The sequence below is a fragment of the Thunnus thynnus genome, chromosome 10, assembly GCF_963924715.1.
Source record: "Thunnus thynnus chromosome 10, fThuThy2.1, whole genome shotgun sequence".
Taxonomy (NCBI): Eukaryota; Metazoa; Chordata; class Actinopteri; order Scombriformes; family Scombridae; genus Thunnus; species Thunnus thynnus.
The window spans coordinates 848,266-866,882 of NC_089526.1; the positions used below are offsets into that span (position 1 = coordinate 848,266).

The following is an 18,617-nucleotide window of genomic DNA, read 5'->3' on the forward strand; positions in this document are numbered from 1 at the left end:
TTATCTTCTACTGGTCCTTTATGCAGCCCCTCAGTTCAGCCTCTGTCTGAAACAGGCTGTTTTAGCTCCTGTCTCTTTAAGGCCCCGCCTCCTGATGAGCCCACTCTGTTCTGATTGGTCAGCTTCAAGAAGCTTCCTCCGGCTCCGGAGGCTACATAAACAAACTATAGTTGGAGAGTGAACAACACATGGAAACACCTCAGTAAACAAGGCTACAGAACAGACGGCTGTTTACGGGCGACAAGGCAGCGTCAGCTCGTCAGAAAAAATGTCTCAAACGAAGCAGGTTGAAGCCCTGAGTTTTGACTTGCAGGCGACATCTCTACATACCGTAACATCAGAGCAGGATATAAATAACAGAAAACAACATAACGTACTGTATTTATATTTGACTGTAACTGTAGTACTGTTTACTGGACTGTAACATGTACTGTATTTATATTTGACTGTAACTGTGGTACTGTTTACTGGACTGTAACATGTACTGTGTTTATATTTGACTGTAACTGTGGTACTGTTTACTGGACTGTAACATGTACTGTGTTTATATTTGACTGTAACTGTAGTACTGTTTACTGGACTGTAAATGTACTGTATTTATATTTGACTGTAACTGTGGTACTGTTTACTGGACTGTAACATGTACTGTATTTATATTTGACTGTAACTGTGGTACTGTTTACTGGACTGTAACATGTACTGTATTTATATTTGACTGTAACTGTGGTACTGTTTACTGGACTGTAACATGTACTGTATTTATATTTGACTGTAACTGTAGTACTGTTTACTGGACTGTAAATGTATTGTATTTATATTTGACTGTAACTGTGGTACTGTTTACTGGACTGTAACATGTACTGTATTTATATTTGACTGTAACTGTAGTACTGTTTACTGGACTGTAAATGTGCTGTATTTATATTTGACTGTAACTGTGGTAATGTTTACTGGACTGTAACATGTACTGTATTTATATTTGACTGTAACTGTGGTACTGTTTACTGGACTGTAAATGTACTGTATTTATATTTGACTGTAACTGTGGTACTGTTTACTGGACTGTAACATGTACTGTATTTATATTTGACTGTAACTGTGGTACTGTTTACTGGACTGTAACATGTACTGTATTTATATTTGACTGTAACTGTAGTACTGTTTACTGGACTGTAACATGTACTGTATTTATATTTGACTGTAACTGTAGTACTGTTTACTGGACTGTAAATGTATTGTATTTATATTTGACTGTAACTGTGGTACTGTTTACTGGACTGTAACATGTACTGTGTTTATATTTGACTGTAACTGTAGTACTGTTTACTGGACTGTAAATGTACTGTATTTATATTTGACTGTAACTGTAGTAATGTTTACTGGACTGTAACATGTACTGTATTTATATTTGACTGTAACTGTAGTACTGTTTACTGGACTGTAACATGTACTGTATTTATATTTGACTGTAACTGTAGTACTGTTTACTGGACTGTAAATGTACTGTATTTATATTTGACTGTAACTGTAGTACTGTTTACTGGACTGTAACATGTACTGTATTGATATTTGACTGTAACTGTGGTACTGTTTACTGGACTGTAACATGTACTGTATTTATATTTGACTGTAACTGTGGTACTGTTTACTGGACTGTAACATGTACTGTATTTATATTTGACTGTAACTGTAGTACTGTTTACTGGACTGTAACATGTACTGTATTTATATCTGACTGTAACTGTAGTACTGTTTACTGGACTGTAAATGTATTGTATTTATATTTGACTGTAACTGTGGTACTGTTTACTGGACTGTAACATGTACTGTGTTTATATTTGACTGTAACTGTAGTACTGTTTACTGGACTGTAAATGTACTGTATTTATATTTGACTGTAACTGTAGTAATGTTTACTGGACTGTAACATGTACTGTATTTATATTTGACTGTAACTGTAGTACTGTTTACTGGACTGTAACATGTACTGTATTTATATTTGACTGTAACTGTGGTACTGTTTACTGGACTGTAACATGCACTGTATTTATATTTGACTGTAACTGTAGTACTGTTTACTGGACTGTAACATGTACTGTATTTATATTTGACTGTAACTGTAGTACTGTTTACTGGACTGTAAATGTATTGTATTTATATTTGACTGTAACTGTGGTACTGTTTACTGGACTGTAACATGTACTGTGTTTATATTTGACTGTAACTGTAGTACTGTTTACTGGACTGTAAATGTACTGTATTTATATTTGACTGTAACTGTAGTAATGTTTACTGGACTGTAACATGTACTGTATTTATATTTGACTGTAACTGTAGTACTGTTTACTGGACTGTAAATGTACTGTATTTATATTTGACTGTAACTGTAGTACTGTTTACTGGACTGTAACATGTACTGTATTTATATTTGACTGTAACTGTGGTAATGTTTACTGGACTGTAACATGTACTGTATTTATATTTGACTGTAACTGTAGTACTGTTTACTGGACTGTAACATGTACTGTATTTATATTTGACTGTAACTGTAGTACTGTTTACTGGACTGTAACATGTACTGTATTTATATTTGACTGTAACTGTAGTACTGTTTACTGGACTGTAACATGTACTGTATTTATATTTGACTGTAACTGTGGTACTGTTTACTGGACTGTAACATGCACTGTATTTATATTTGACTGTAACTGTAGTACTGTTTACTGGACTGTAACATGTACTGTATTTATATTTGACTGTAACTGTAGTACTGTTTACTGGACTGTAAATGTATTGTATTTATATTTGACTGTAACTGTGGTACTGTTTACTGGACTGTAACATGTACTGTGTTTATATTTGACTGTAACTGTAGTACTGTTTACTGGACTGTAAATGTACTGTATTTATATTTGACTGTAACTGTAGTAATGTTTACTGGACTGTAACATGTACTGTATTTATATTTGACTGTAACTGTAGTACTGTTTACTGGACTGTAAATGTACTGTATTTATATTTGACTGTAACTGTAGTACTGTTTACTGGACTGTAACATGTACTGTATTTATATTTGACTGTAACTGTAGTACTGTTTACTGGACTGTAACATGTACTGTATTTATATTTGACTGTAACTGTAGTACTGTTTACTGGACTGTAACATGTACTGTATTTATATTTGACTGTAACTGTAGTACTGTTTACTGGACTGTAACATGTACTGTATTTATATTTGACTGTAACTGTAGTAATGTTTACTGGACTGTAACATGTACTGTATTTATATTTGACTGTAACTGTAGTACTGTTTACTGGACTGTAAATGTACTGTATTTATATTTGACTGTAACTGTAGTACTGTTTACTGGACTGTAACATGTACTGTATTTATATTTGACTGTAACTGTGGTACTGTTTACTGGACTGTAACATGTACTGTATTTATATTTGACTGTAACTGTAGTACTGTTTACTGGACTGTAACATGTACTGTATTTATATTTGACTGTAACTGTAGTACTGTTTACTGGACTGTAACATGTACTGTATTTATATTTGACTGTAACTGTAGTACTGTTTACTTGACTGTAACATGTACTGTGACGTATGTTCATACTAATCAGAAAGTCTCCTGACGTCTGAACAGGTGCTGAGACGCTGTGACAGTAACAGGAAACATGTCACTTAACTACAGAGTGTGTTGGGACGAACCCTCAGATTCAGATTGGATCATGTGACCTGCGTCAGAGGTCAGAGGTCAGCCTGCTGACGGGGCTGATGGTCCCTGTAGTTCCTGCTGCTTTGAAGCCTTCTGGACTACAGCTCCCATGAGGCCGTGCTGCTGCTGCTGCCGTCGTGTCCTCGAGCAAAGTGTCTGTCTGCTGGGAGTCAAACCTTCATCTATAATACATGAGAGCAGCTTCGTGCCCCCGAGCAAGGCATCTGAGACTGCTGAAGCTCCGCCCCCTGAGACACAGCCTGCAGTCACATGACCCGACAGTGTGTGTGTGTGTGTGTGTGTGTGTGTGTGTGTGTGTGTGTGTGTGTGTGGCTGCAGTCGAAAAGTACATCCTATCGTCTTTTCCAACCACTTTTCCTCGACCTCGATGGAAAACATCACAAAGTCGAGGAAAGACAACCGACTGCACTCAGACTGGGCTACGTGATCATGTGACGACGGATGTTATTGACGTGGTCTGCTGTGGTGAAACTACAAAGTTCTGAGGATGGACTACAAAAAAACGCATCTTAGATACTGAAACATAAGAGAAGGTTTGCTCAGACTCCTGAATCCAAATGATAGTATGAAAATAAATGTATGAAAGATAAACAGAACATGTTACTGTACATATCATCATTCTGAAGTTTCAAACATGATGAATTAAAAACATCATCCGACTAAAAACGTCTCACATCCCTTTCTTCTGTGTTATGTTTAACATGCTGATTATGATCTGTTATTAGCCTATAATACATCTAATAACTTAAGAACCACCACACAGCTCAGTAAACACCTTGAAATGTTGACTTGATTGTGTTTTGAAGTTGTTCTGGTTGATACAGTCTGTGGATAATGTGACAGAATAGATTATTACCACCAGATAATCAACGATTACTGCGCTCAATGACTGGCCAATAAGCATCTACCCAGCTGTGTAGTAAATATCCCAGTGAGCCCGTCTTTAATTAGTGGCCTATAAAAAGCAGCTGGAGAGTTAAACAGTTAGTGGGAGACATGGAGCTGCTGCTGCTGCTGCTGCTGCTGCTGCGTCTCAGCTCACAGCGAAACATAAGAAACAGTCGCAGGAGGAAACGACCGCAGAGGCTCGATGTGATCTCAGATGTTTATGCTGATATATGATTCGGACATCAAGTTTAAACTCAACATACGATCAAAGCGTAACTGTTCCTGTATATCTAATAATACATCTGTTGATAATACATCATTAGGTTTAAAAAGCAGCACACTAGTTATTTATTTACACTTTATTCTATTGAAACTTTATTTTGTCTGAATGGTGCGTCGCTTGGTTGCTTCAAATATTGCTGCTGCAAGGAATTGTGGGCCGGAATGATCTGCTTTCCTTTAGTGAAGGATGGTGAAGTGTAACCGATGCTGAAGGAGGTTAGAAAGGAAGCAATGAAGCCGCTTTTCTCAGCAGCTCTTATCACGACTGCTGCTTAGATACGTGCAGCTCGTGTGTGTGTGTGTGTGTGTGTGTGTGTGTGTGCATGTGTGCGTGTGTGTGTGTGTGTGTGTGCGTGCGTGTGTGTGTGTGTGTGTTCCTTCCGGTCAGCTGTGATGCAACAGATAAATTATCAATAACAAGTTGTTCTTTACACAAGTGCAGCTCAGAAGTTTGAAACACATTTTAAACAGAACTGATATCAGATCAATCAGCATCAGTAACGAGACGCAGTCAGATGTTTAACGGTTTGTTACGGCGAGCCATCGAGCTCAGCAGCGTGCACGCTCACGTCAACTTCAAGTCGATTTTTATTTATACAGCTCGATATAGCAAATCACAAATCCCCCCTCAGGGGGCTTTTTCCTCTATTCTTAGAGCCTCCATTCAAATAAGGAAAAACTCCGTAAAAAACCCTTTAATGGGGAAAGAATGGCAGAAAGCTCAGGAATAGCAGCAGAGGAAAGAACCTTCTCCAAACCAAAACAAACAATCAATCCTACTGGTGTTCGCTCTGATAGGATCCCAGGATGTCATAGGTTGAGGTCACATGCTGGTCGTATACATGCGTTTCCATGGTTACATAGAGGTACATAGCTGTCAGCAGCGTCTGTGGACGTTCACAGACAGTAAAACTGTCTGTTCTTCATAATGAAATATCCAAAACACAGCTGAGCAGCAGTAAACATGTTCAGTATATTATTGATTATTTTGTGGCTGATGTGATTGATCCACATTAACCTTTTCAGTCTGACAGCTGTGCTGCATGTATTCATCTGTGATGAGTCTCTCAGACAGATGAAGAAAGAACCAAATCGATCATTGATATTGATCTATTAAAACAGTCGTCGGGTGATGTAATGTAACACTGCATACAGGAAGTAGATTTCATCATGTGAGAATAAAATAAGAGCGCGACAGTTTGAGGAAGAGCTGAGAAACACAAACTGATGATGTCATCATCACTTCAACTCCTGCTTTACTGCCTGATTTCCTTCATTTCTCCTTATATACAGTGTATATATACTGTAGACATATAGATACTGTATCTATAGATATATATCTGGAGTATATATACACTGTATACGTGCTGTTTATCTTCTTTATTTGATAAAAGAAACGAGGGATAGAAACAGAATTTCAGTCTCTGTGTGAACTTCTTGTTTCTGGTCTGACTGACTGTTGTGTTTTTCACATTAACTTCTGCTCTGAACAGGGAGGGACAGGAAGGGGAAGTGTGTGTGTGTGTGTGTGTGTGTGGCTCACAGAGCAGAACATGAGACTGAACAGTGTCTTGTTTCTAAAACATAAATTCATGAATCTGTGTTGAATAAGAAGGTTTTATTGTTATTTTAGTTGTAGATTATATCTGAGCATGAGACTGAAACATCTTCTGATCAGCTGATTATCAATAAGCTGCATGTCTGCAGGTTAAAATGTTAATATGACAACCAGATTAACTTAATCAGCAGACTCAACGTTCTGATCTGGATAAGCTGCTTTTATCCTCGTATGGAGAGCAGAGGCCAGATAAACAAACCTCCACCTGATGGAGTTCAGGTGTCTGATTCAAACACAGAACATCTAAATCTGCTCATGGAGAGATTAAATAAATATGTATATATATGATGGTCCCGGTGCTTCCTCCGCAGGCTGCACTTCACTCAGCTGAATAACAAACCGGGGTTCGGTGCTCCGGTTGTATCCAAACGGAGAGCCGAGGCTAACGTTAGCTGGGAGGCTAGCTGGCTGTGCTTCCCTCCGGTCATGCTGCAGCTAACGCTCCGCTAGCCTCCCAGCTAACGTTAGCCTCGGCTCTCCATGTGGATCCAACCGGAGCACCGAGTCCCGGTTTGTTAGTCAGGTTAAAGTGGGAAGAAGCAGCTGAGTGAAGTGCAGCCTGCGGAGGAAACACCGGGACCGTCAGGGTGAAACAGTCCGTAGAGGAGCTGCTGTGTTCGGCTGCAGTGATAGGAAACACTTCAGCTGACAGGATGTTTGGAAAAAAAAAGTCTTCTTTTTGGTTTATAACGGCGGTTGTCAACCAGCGTATCAGGTGCATTACCGCCACCTTCTGGTCCGGAGTGTGGACCAGATATTAAATCCTACACATTAATCCTGTCTGTCTAATAAACTCAATGAAAACTCTACTGCTGCTCCCACTTGGCAGCTTCATTAAAGTTTTAACGCTGAGCTCCTGAACTCCAGTCTTCCTCAGTTCTTCCTTCATATATTGTCTTTATTGATCATACTTAGAACAATCTATGCTGCATGTATAATACTCAGCCAGCTGGTAATAATATGTGCATATATCAGTATCGGCCACAATGAGTTGGAAATATCGGCATATCGGATATCAGCAAAAAATTCAATATCGTGCATCCCTATATATATATTTATATATATATTTATATACTGTATACAGTTCTGTGCTGAAGTTTTAGGCTCTAAGCAGTAAACTGTCAGACGGTTTGGTGACCAAAAACTGAGACATTATGTAAATGTTATAAAAAGGCTTTTTTCAAGTAAAGTGTTAACGACTCACAACTTTTCAGTAAAAGTAAATAAATCCTTCAAAGTTGATGCAACGATTCCTGCAGGTGATAACTTCCAAACCGTCTGTCTGTGTGGCGGCACGGAGGAGGAAGTGTGATGGTCTGGGGATTTTTTCTGGATCCAGAGTTGGTGACTTGGACCCAGAGAGCGACCACAGCATCCTGCAGAGCCACCCAGTACAGTACTGGTCTACAGCCAGCTGGTCAGGAGTTCATCCTGCTGCAAGATAATGATCCAAAACAAACCTCCACCATAGAGGAAAAAGAACAAGATGGCGAGCAGCGCAGACGGCGAGCTGGTTGAGATGAACTGAACCAACACATTTAACTAACAACATGTCTGACTGTTGCATCTGAAAGAGGAAACTTTGATCAGAAACTTAGATTAAATTTAGTTAAATGTTATTTGATAACCAGTTAATTATTTGTTCAGGGGTTAATTTCAGAGAACATTGAAACATGAAACTTGTGATACTTTTACATAAACTCTTATTATTGTTCTGTTGGTTGAAACAGTTTCAATCAGTGAACTCAGATATTTAAGTGGTGAAATTGGTTCAATGATCTGCTGACAGTCAGTGATCAGCTGATCAATAAATAAAGAGCTCAGTGAGGAGAGAAAGAAAGAGACCTCTGTGTGTGTGTGGGGGGGGAGGGGGGGTCATGAGACAGAGAGGATTTTAAATAAAAAACCTTTATTTAACTAATCAGACCAGCAGATACTTACGACTGCTACACAAACACACCAGCAAGAAACATCAAACCAGACAGAACACCACTCTGCTCAACGCATCATGTTGAACTCTGAGGCTGGAACCCGCAGAACCCACAGAACCCACAGAACCCGCAGAACCTGCAGAACCTTGTCCAAACAGTCTACGTGTCCAAGTCAGACAGGAAGTGAACCAGCTGCTGTCTGACAGAATTTCAGTCCATCAATCATGAGATGAAACCATAGGCTGTATAAAAATATGGACGTAGTTACCGTGACGTCACCCGTTGGTTTCTGAAGAGCGGTTTTGAAGCTCAAAGTGAGCCGCTCCGGTCGTCGCCATCTTGGCAGTGCGTGACGCTGCCTAACTCCCAGCCAATCAAAAAGGGGCAAAGAGGCGGGCCGAACGGCTGAAACAAGCCACCTAGCGGCTGGCGGACCTGTCACTCAAAGCAGCCATGTCCTTCATTATGCAGAACTTTACGGCTTAATACAATTTAAACAGTTGTCATGAAAGGGGAAATTAGTTATAAAGACCAATCCGTTTTTTGTACCAGGCTGTAAACATGTTTATTTCTGCTGTAAAGTTGGGCATTTCAACATGGGGGTCTATGAGGAATGACTCGCATTCAAGGAACTGCAGTTTTTGGCTTCATTTTACAGCCTCAGAGGTTGCCACTTGGATGAAACCAGTTCTCGTGACCTGCAGCAGGTTTGATCTTCAGCTGCTCCCTGACTGGGATCCAGGTGATCCAGGTGTGTTACCTGTCTGAACCAGCTGACCTCACAACCAGGACCACTCAGTCCACCTCAACACTTCACTTCCTGTCAGAGTGCAGCTGACAGACCTTCACACACCTTCCTCCGTGTTCTCAGACACCAGCGGACAGATTCCCTATAAACAGGACGTGACCTTCACGTGTCATTCAGAGCAATGACAACATTTCTCTAAAGAGACCTGATCACCCAAACCCCCTAACCCCCTAACCCCAACCCTAACCCTAACACCCTAACCCTAACCCCCTAACCCTAACGCCCTAACCCTAATCCCCGAACCCTAACCCCAACCTTAACCCTAATCCTAACCCCAACCCTAAACCCCTAACCCTAAGCCCCTAACCCCAACCCTAACGCCCTAACGCCCTAAACCCAACCTTAACCCCAACCCTAACGCCCTAACCCTAACACCCTACCCCTAACCCCAACCTTAACCCTAACCCTTAACCCAACCCTAACCCCAACCCTAACCCTAACACCCTAACCCTAACCCCCTAACCCTAACGCCCTAACCCTAATCCCCGAACCCTAACCCCAACCTTAACCCTAATCCTAACCCCAACCCTAAACCCCTAACCCTAAGCCCCTAACCCTAATGCTAACCCTAACGCCCTAAACCCAACCTTAACCCCAACCCTAACGCCCTAACCCTAACACCCTACCCCTAACCCCAACCCTAACCCCCTAACCCTAACCCCAACCTTAACCCTAACCCTTAACCCAACCCTAACCCTAACGCCCTAACCCTAATCCCCGAACCCTAACCCCAACCCTAACGCCCTAACCCTAACCCCAACGCCCTAACCCTAACCCCAACCTTAACCCTAATCCTAACCCCAACCCTAAACCCCTAACCTTAAGCCCCTAACCCTAACCCTAATGCCCTAACCCTAACCCTAACGCCCTAACCCTAATCCCCGAACCCTAACCCTAATGCCCTAACCCTAACCCTAACGCCCTAACCCTAATCCCCGAACCCTAACCCCAACCTTAACCCTAACCCCTAAACCCCTAACCCTAACGCTAACCCTAATGCCCTAACCCTAACCCCAACCTTAACCCTAATCCTAACCCTAACGCCCTAACCCTAATCCCCGAACCCTAACCCCAACGCCATAACCCCTGAACCCTAACCCCAACGCCCTAACCCCAACCCTAACTCTAACCCGAACCAGCCTGACTGCTGAACCAGAGATGTGACTGGGGTTGTCTGTGAATGAATGAATGAATTGAGGGTTAGGGTTAGGGGGTAGAGTGAGTGAGTGAGTGAGTGAATGAATGAGTGAGTGAGTGTTGGAGTTTCCCTGTCAGCAGTTGCTCTTTCAGAATGACGACTGTTACGTGCGACTCTGTTATATCAGATTAGTGTGGGGCTGCTGCTCTGCAGGTGCGCTTGATTTGCCTGTAACTGCAGTAACGAGGTGGAGATACGACTCCTGAATTTGCATCCAAAATGCTGCCAATTAATAGTTTCCACTGCAGCCGCCATGAAGGAGTTAAAGCACCAAATAACATCACTGATTAAAACTCAGTACAGTGAAACCAGAGACGTCTACAGAGCAGCAGGAGTTAACAGATCATTAGAATTCTTTCATATCAGACATCCCATAACATGAGTGGAAACATTCTTCCTTTTTTTTTACTCAAACATAGTTTAACCAGTCATGTGATGCTACTTCTGCATACATTACTGGAATCAGTGAAAACTGCTGATGAACATTAAACATCCCATAATTCACATTATAGACACGACTGCAGGCGATGAGAATCAGGACTAATGTCGGAGCGTCTCCGGCTGCTTTAACGCCAGCAGGAAGTCTGATGAGTCCACCTGACTGACTCTACCAGTTTAATGCTGATTGGCTAATTGACTGGCGTAAGAAAAACGCTCTTATAATCAATCAATCACATCCAGCCCGTCACCTTTTTGACCTCCTGCCAGCAGGAAGAAGACACACAAGGAATGATGGACAGTTTACTGCCTCCGGTGATAATCTACAGAACTCAACATGTGTCTTCATACTAATAATGACTCCTCATGTAAGAAGACGCAGCAGCACTTTTACTTTTCTTCATAGATCTTTTAGCAGCCAGCAGTTTATAATCAGTGTCACGCTGCAACGGCCTCATTCAGCACCTGATCTGTGAAACTTTAAACTTAATTACACAATTAAATCCTAATTTGTTGGAAGACTATTTGTCTCATTCCTTTCAAGCAGCTTAGACTCACTAACATCATCTCTTCTCACTCCTCGCATGTTTTAAACGGAAAAAAAAACCAAACTGCTGCCCTGCTGAACCAGGACCAGCGTGCTGCTGAACCAGGACCAGTGCCCTGCTGAACCAGGACCAGTGCCCTGCTGAACCAGGACCAGCATGCTGCTGAACCAGGACCAGTACCCTGCTGAACCAGGACCAGTGCCCTGCTGAACCAGGACCAGCGCGCTGCTGAAGCAGGACCAGTGCCCTGCTGAACCAGGACCAGTGCCCTGCTGAACCAGGACCAGCGCGCTGCTGAAGCAGGACCAGTGCCCTGCTGAACCAGGACCAGTGCCCTGCTGAACCAGGACCAGTGTCCTGCTGACTGAGACCTGAATCAGAGGATGTGATGATGTTTGATGTGGATGTTTCATCTGTGAGTCGCCGGTTCAACCGAACTGACTCAACACACACAATGATGGAGTTGCGTCATATCAAAGGCACAATTTATAAACATAATAAAGATTAATTACTTTAGTATTATTCATTTTAATCATTCTTTTAATTTACACAGGACGCTGTTCTAATCCATCAGTCCAGCTGATTCCACACTAATAAAAACAAAAGATCTCAGATATTCTGAGCTCATCCATCAATGTTCTAATAATACAAAGAACCCTTTGATCCAGTTTAACACGATATACGCTGAGATCCACCAGCTGAGTGTTGGTGAGGTGTTGGACCACCACGTGTCTACAGCGTCTGAACATCATCCTTCATAGAGATATTTCCTCATTTGGTGTTTTGATGATGATGATGATGATGGTGGAGAGCGCTGTCTAATCATTGAAAACATTTCTGAGCCGCTGCTGGTTTACAGTCCGTGTGATGAATTAATGATCCGGACGTTATGAGGAGCAGCTGTTCTGCTGCTGCAACATAATCACTGAAACGGCCTCTTTCCTGTTTGTTTGACTGACAGGTGCAGCAGGCAGCGTGTTGATATGAAAACAGCTGATTAAAAGGCGTCTTCATCCGTTTCTGTTTCACACTGAGATTTATAGAACAGGACCATGTCAACACACAGCTTCATGAATCTGATGAAAACAACACGTCTGCATATTTATGGCTTTGTGCATACAGAGTTTTATGCATCTGGCCCCTGGAAACACCTGGAAACACCTGGAAACACCTGGACACAGCTGGACACAGCTGGACAGCAGGAGTCACAGTCAGACCTCCTTCTGTCAGCAGCAGCTGGAACATCCAGTGGAAAAGTGGGAGCAGCAGCACGGCGTCATCCAGCGAGACGCTGCGTCGGCCAATCACATCCATGCAAACACACATTCATGATGGATTACTCTGCAGCACGAACGCCGTATTTACTGCTGTTGACCTCGAGATCACAGAGATAAAAGATAAAATATTTCTCTGTGTAGTAACTCTCCACAGTCATAAAATCCTTCGATGTTTAAATGATGATAAAACTTCAATGTTTATAGTGAACATTTCAGTAAAATGTTGATTTATTCTGATCTTCAGTCTAATATCAGCTGGAAAGTCACTAAATACATTTACTCAAGTACTGTATTTAAGTACAGTTTTGAGGTACTTGTACTTTACTTGAGTATTTCCATGTGATGCTACTTTCTACATTTCAGAGGGAAATATTGTACTTTCTACTCCACTACATTTATTTGACAGCTTTAGTTACTTTTCAGATGAAGATTTGACACAATGGATAATATAACAAGCTTTTAAAATACAACACATTGTTAAAGATGAAACCAGTGGTTTCCAACCTTTTTGTCTTTTGACGTCTTACAAAAAGCAGTGTGTAGTCGGGGTCACATTTCACATGTCTATGAGTTGTTAACAGCTCCACCAAATAGTGATTTTTCCCTCTAAACTTCTCACATGCTTTCATTTCAATAAATGTTCAAATGATCCAATATTTCAGCAAAAATCAAAGATTAGAGAAAAAGTCCAAAATCTGAAAACAGATTTGTGTATCAGAACTTTGTTTTTTCTTCTTTCCTCTCCCATTAATCATCTCACCACCCCTCAGATTTATCTGCTGACCCTTTGGAGGGGCCCGACCCCTAGGTTGGGAACCACTGGACTAAACTAGCTAACTGTATATAAAGTAGTGTAAACTAGCTCCACCTCCAGCAGCTACAACAGTAACATGCTGCTCTAACACTGATGCTTCACTATTAATAATCTAATGATGTCATATATAATAATATATCAGTCAGAGGGACCAAACCACTACTTTTACTGCAGTACTTTAACTACATCAAGCTCATAATACTTATGTACTTTTACTGCAATACTTTAACTACATCAAGCTCATAATACTTATGTACTTTTACTGCAATACTTTAACTACATCAAGCTCATAATACTTATGTACTTTTACTGCAATACTTTAACTACATCAAGCTCATAATACTTATGTACTTTTACTGCAATACTTTAACTACATCAAGCTCATAATACTTATGTACTTTTACTGTAGGAGGATTTTTCATGCAGGACTTTTACTTGTAATGGAGTATTTGTACTTGTATTAGTATTGTAGTTGTATTAGTACTTTTACTACAGTAAAGTATCTGAGTTCTTCTTCCATCTTATGAAGCAGCTCAGTTTAAGTTAATGAAACATCATCGTCTCTGTTTGATTCAGATCAGGTGAAAGTTGCATCTTTCACTAACCTGAACACAGACACAGCACCCTGTGACCTCTGACCTCTGACCTCCCACTGCAGTCAGAAACACACATTCATTTAATAAGCTGTGAACATGATGAAGCAATATCAACAGGAAACAGAGGAGATATGAGCTGAATTTCTAGGAAACATAAAGTCTTATTGTAAACTGGGTGGAGTTTTAATATGTAATAAACCTTTAGACTCTCTGATCTGTTCCTCAAACTGACTTCCTGGATCAGATTTCACGCCTCACCTGAACCTGCAGCAAACACACTCCCTGATTTCACAACTCGTCTCTCTGTCGGTCCGATACAGTTCGCAATAAACGACACAAACAGCAGATTAGATCGTATCTTAGTAAAACAACATGACAACAACTCTGAGCTGTAAACACTGATATAAACTCATCAACATCATTAATGAAGGTTAAGTCTTTAGTCCACTGTGACCTTCATGGCTGAAATGAACTCAGACAGGTGAGACAGGTAACCAGTCTGCACTGACGTCATGGAAACTTACTGACGTCAGATCAATAACTCTTCAGCTGTTATTATAGATTTTTTCCCAGTGAAATATGAAATGTGTTGCTGGAGTCGCTGGTTGCAGCTGTTTGCTTTGCTTCAGATTAAATATGATCAGACTGTTTGTGTTTCCTGTTTTAATAAAATGCTGTTTGAACATTAAACAGAGCAGCCAGAACAGTCGGATCAAAGACCGTCGGATGTTATTAACGCTGAAGCGTCAGCGTGTTCCTGCTGTACTCTCAACTACTTCCCAACCTAGGGCTCGGGCCCCTCCAACGGGTCAGCAGATAAACCTGAAGGGTCGCACTGATTTTACACCAGAAACACAACAACGTTTTAATGATGAAATTTACAATCAGACATGTTTTTATGTCAAATCTGAATCAGTAACGACAGTAAAAAGTAACATTTCACTGTGAAACAGTGTTGAACCACTAAACTACACCTGAACTACACCTGAACTACACCTGAACTACAAATACTGTACAGTTGATATATTCTACCTGTCTGTCTGTCTCTCTGCCTGTCTCTCTGTCTGTCTGTCTGTCTGTCTGTCTGTCTCTCTGCTTGTCTGCCTGCCTGTCTGTCTCTCTCTCTGTCTCTCTCTCTGTCTCTCTGTCTGTCTGCCTGTCTCTATGCCTGTCTCTATGCCTGTCTCTCTCTCTGTCTGTCTCTCTGCCTGTCTCTCTCTCTGTCTGTCTGTCTCTCTGCCTGTCTATCTGTCTGCCTGTCTCTCTGTCTGTCTGTCTCTCTGTCTGTCTCTCTGTCTGTCTCTCTGCCTGTTTGTCTGTCTCTCTGTCTGTCTCTCTGTCTGTCTGTCTCTCTGCCTGTCTCTCTGTCTGTCTGTCTGCCTGTCTGTCTGTCTCTCTGCCTGTCTATCTGTCTGCCTGTCTCTCTGTCTGTCTGTCTCTCTGTCTGTCTCTCTGTCTGTCTCTCTGCCTGTTTGTCTGTCTCTCTCTCTGTCTGTCTGTCTCTCTGTCTGTCTGTCTCTCTGCCTGTCTATCTGTCTGCCTGTCTCTCTGTCTGTCTGTCTCTCTGTCTGTCTCTCTGTCTGTCTCTCTGCCTGTTTGTCTGTCTCTCTGTCTGTCTCTCTGTCTGTCTGTCTCTCTGTCTGTCTCTCTGCCTGTTTGTCTGTCTCTCTGTCTGTCTCTCTGTCTGTCTGTCTCTCTGCCTGTCTATCTGTCTGCCTGTCTCTCTGTCTGTCTGTCTCTCTCTCTGTCTGTCTGTCTCTCTGTCTGTCTGCCTGTCTGTCTCTCTGCCTGTCTGTCTGTCTGCCTGTCTGTCTCTCTGCCTGTCTATCTGTCTGTCTCTCTGCCTGTCTGTCTGTCTGCCTGTCTGTCTCTCTGCCTGTCTGTCTGTCTGTCTCTCTGTCTGTTTCTCTGCCTGTCTGTCTCTCTGTCTGTCTCTTTGCCTGTCTGTCTCTCTGTCTGTCTGTCTCTCTGTCTGTCTGCCTGCCTGTCTGTCTCTCTCTCTGCCTGTCTGTCTCTCTGTCTGTCTGTCTATCTGTCTGTCTGTCTCTCTGTCTCTCTCTCTCTGTCTCTCTGCCTGTCTGTCTCTCTGTCTGTCTGTCTCTCTGTCTGTCTGCCTGCCTGTCTGTCTCTCTCTCTGCCTGTCTGTCTGTCTCTCTGCCTGTCTGTCTCTCTGTCTGTCTGTCTATCTGTCTGTCTGTCTCTCTGTCTGTCTCTCTGTCTGTCTGTCTCTCTGTCTGTCTCTCTGTCTGTCTGTCTGTCTGCCTGTCTCTCTGTCTGTCTGTCTCTCTGTCTGTCTCTCTGTCTGTCTCTCTGCCTGCCTGTCTGTCTGTCTGTCTCTCTGCCTGCCTGCCTGTCTGTCTCTCTGCCTGTCTATCTGTCTGTCTGTCTCTCTGTCTGTCTCTCTGCCTGTCTCTCTGTCTGTCTGTCTATCTGTCTGTCTGTCTCTCTGTCTGTCTGTCTCTCTGTCTGTCTCTCTGTCTGTCTGTCTCTCTGTCTGTCTCTCTGCCTGCCTGTCTGTCTGTCTGTCTCTCTGTCTGCCTGCCTGTCTGTCTCTCTGCCTGTCTCTCTGTCTGTCTCTCTGCCTGCCTGCCTGTCTGTCTCTCTGCCTGTCTATCTGTCTGTCTGTCTCTCTGCCTGCCTGCCTGTCTGTCTCTCTGCCTGTCTCTCTGTCTGTCTGTCTCTCTGTCTGTCTCTCTGCCTGCCTGCCTGTCTGTCTCTCTGCCTGTCTGTCTCTCTGTCTGTCTGCCTGCCTGTCTGTCTCTCTGTCTGTCTGTCTCTCTGTCTGTCTGTCTATCTGTCTGTCTGTGTCTCTGCCTGTCTGTCTCTCTGTCTGTCTGTCTCTCTATCTGTCTGTCTGTCTCTCTGCCTGTCTGTCTCTCTGTCTGTCTCTCTGCCTGCCTGTCTGTCTGTCTGTCTCTCTGCCTGCCTGCCTGTCTGTCTCTCTGCCTGTCTATCTGTCTGTCTGTCTCTCTGTCTGTCTCTCTGCCTGTCTCTCTGTCTGTCTGTCTATCTGTCTGTCTGTCTCTCTGTCTGTCTGTCTCTCTGTCTGTCTCTCTGTCTGTCTGTCTCTCTGTCTGTCTCTCTGCCTGCCTGTCTGTCTGTCTGTCTCTCTGTCTGCCTGCCTGTCTGTCTCTCTGCCTGTCTCTCTGTCTGTCTCTCTGCCTGCCTGCCTGTCTGTCTCTCTGCCTGTCTATCTGTCTGTCTGTCTCTCTGCCTGCCTGCCTGTCTGTCTCTCTGCCTGTCTCTCTGTCTGTCTGTCTCTCTGTCTGTCTCTCTGCCTGCCTGCCTGTCTGTCTCTCTGCCTGTCTGTCTCTCTGTCTGTCTGCCTGCCTGTCTGTCTCTCTGTCTGTCTGTCTCTCTGTCTGTCTGTCTATCTGTCTGTCTGTGTCTCTGCCTGTCTGTCTCTCTGTCTGTCTGTCTCTCTATCTGTCTGTCTGTCTCTCTGCCTGTCTGTCTCTCTGTCTGTCTCTCTCTCTGCCTGTCTGTCTCTCTGTCTGTCTGTCTCTCTCTCTTTCAGTTCATCAGAAACTAGAATCAGTTTCATTGTAAATTTAGTTTAAACTGAAACAGTTTGTTGATTGTTTATAGTCACATCTGAGAGGTCAGAGGTCAAACATCCACCTTCACTCCTGATCACCACTTCCTGACTGGAAGACACACACACACACACACACACACACACACACACACACACACACACACACACACACACACACACACGGTCTCCCCTCCCCCCGCTCGTTTCCTTCTGTAGGACAAAGCGGCCACGCTGCTTCTAACGGACACACAGAAACACAGTCTGTACAGGTAGAAACTGAACACACACACCGACACACACCGACACACACCGACACGCTCCACCGGGAGAAACATGAAACCGGTTTTCAGTCTGAACGGAAAGAAAAGAGAGAAAAAAAAATTCCAAGTGTCCGTTTCCCGTTTGAGAGCTCCGCTAAGTTCAGCTGTGTGTTCACACACAAACCGCAGCTCCTCACATCTGTCCACGCTGCCGATCACTGATCAATCACCGGGACCAACTATCGATAAGTTCTAACATTTAACATCATCCAACATCTGTAGTAACGGAACAAACCCGCGACCGACTCACAGATGTGTCGGCGCGGACAAAGCGGAACAGACTCCGAGTTCAAACTCTGTTCCTGATCGATCACATCCAAACTTTCTGATCAGTCACACTCCATCAATAACTATTTTTATCGATCAGTGCTGTGAGTGTGCACGCGTCCGTTTATCCGTTTCTTTCTTTTTGAAATCTTTCTTTCCGGTGAACTCACCTTTAAATTGATTTCCTTCATCCTGTCCTGCCGCCTGCTCTCCAGCAGCCGGGACATCCCCTCCGAACAATCCAACCGATCACACCGATCGATGATCAATAATAGATCCAGTAGAGGTTTTGGGTTCTGGTCCCGGAGCAGTCCGCAATCTGAACCTGGGGGCGGTCCCTTTCTCTGATTGA

General features: G+C 42.9%; 1 protein-coding gene across 2 annotated transcripts in view; it reads right to left on the bottom strand.

The window, feature by feature from the left end:
- Nucleotides 1-18,617, bottom strand: part of arhgef2b (rho/rac guanine nucleotide exchange factor (GEF) 2b) — a 38,516-nt gene extending 19,899 nt beyond the window's left edge. The window contains exon 1 of one of the 2 annotated variants that reach the window (XM_067600271.1): nucleotides 18,436-18,617. In XM_067600271.1, the coding sequence (XP_067456372.1) occupies nucleotides 18,436-18,492 (57 nt within the window). In that variant the 5' untranslated portion in view covers nucleotides 18,493-18,617. The remainder of the gene's footprint in view (nucleotides 1-18,435) is intronic. The other variant, XM_067600272.1, reaches the window with a different exon arrangement.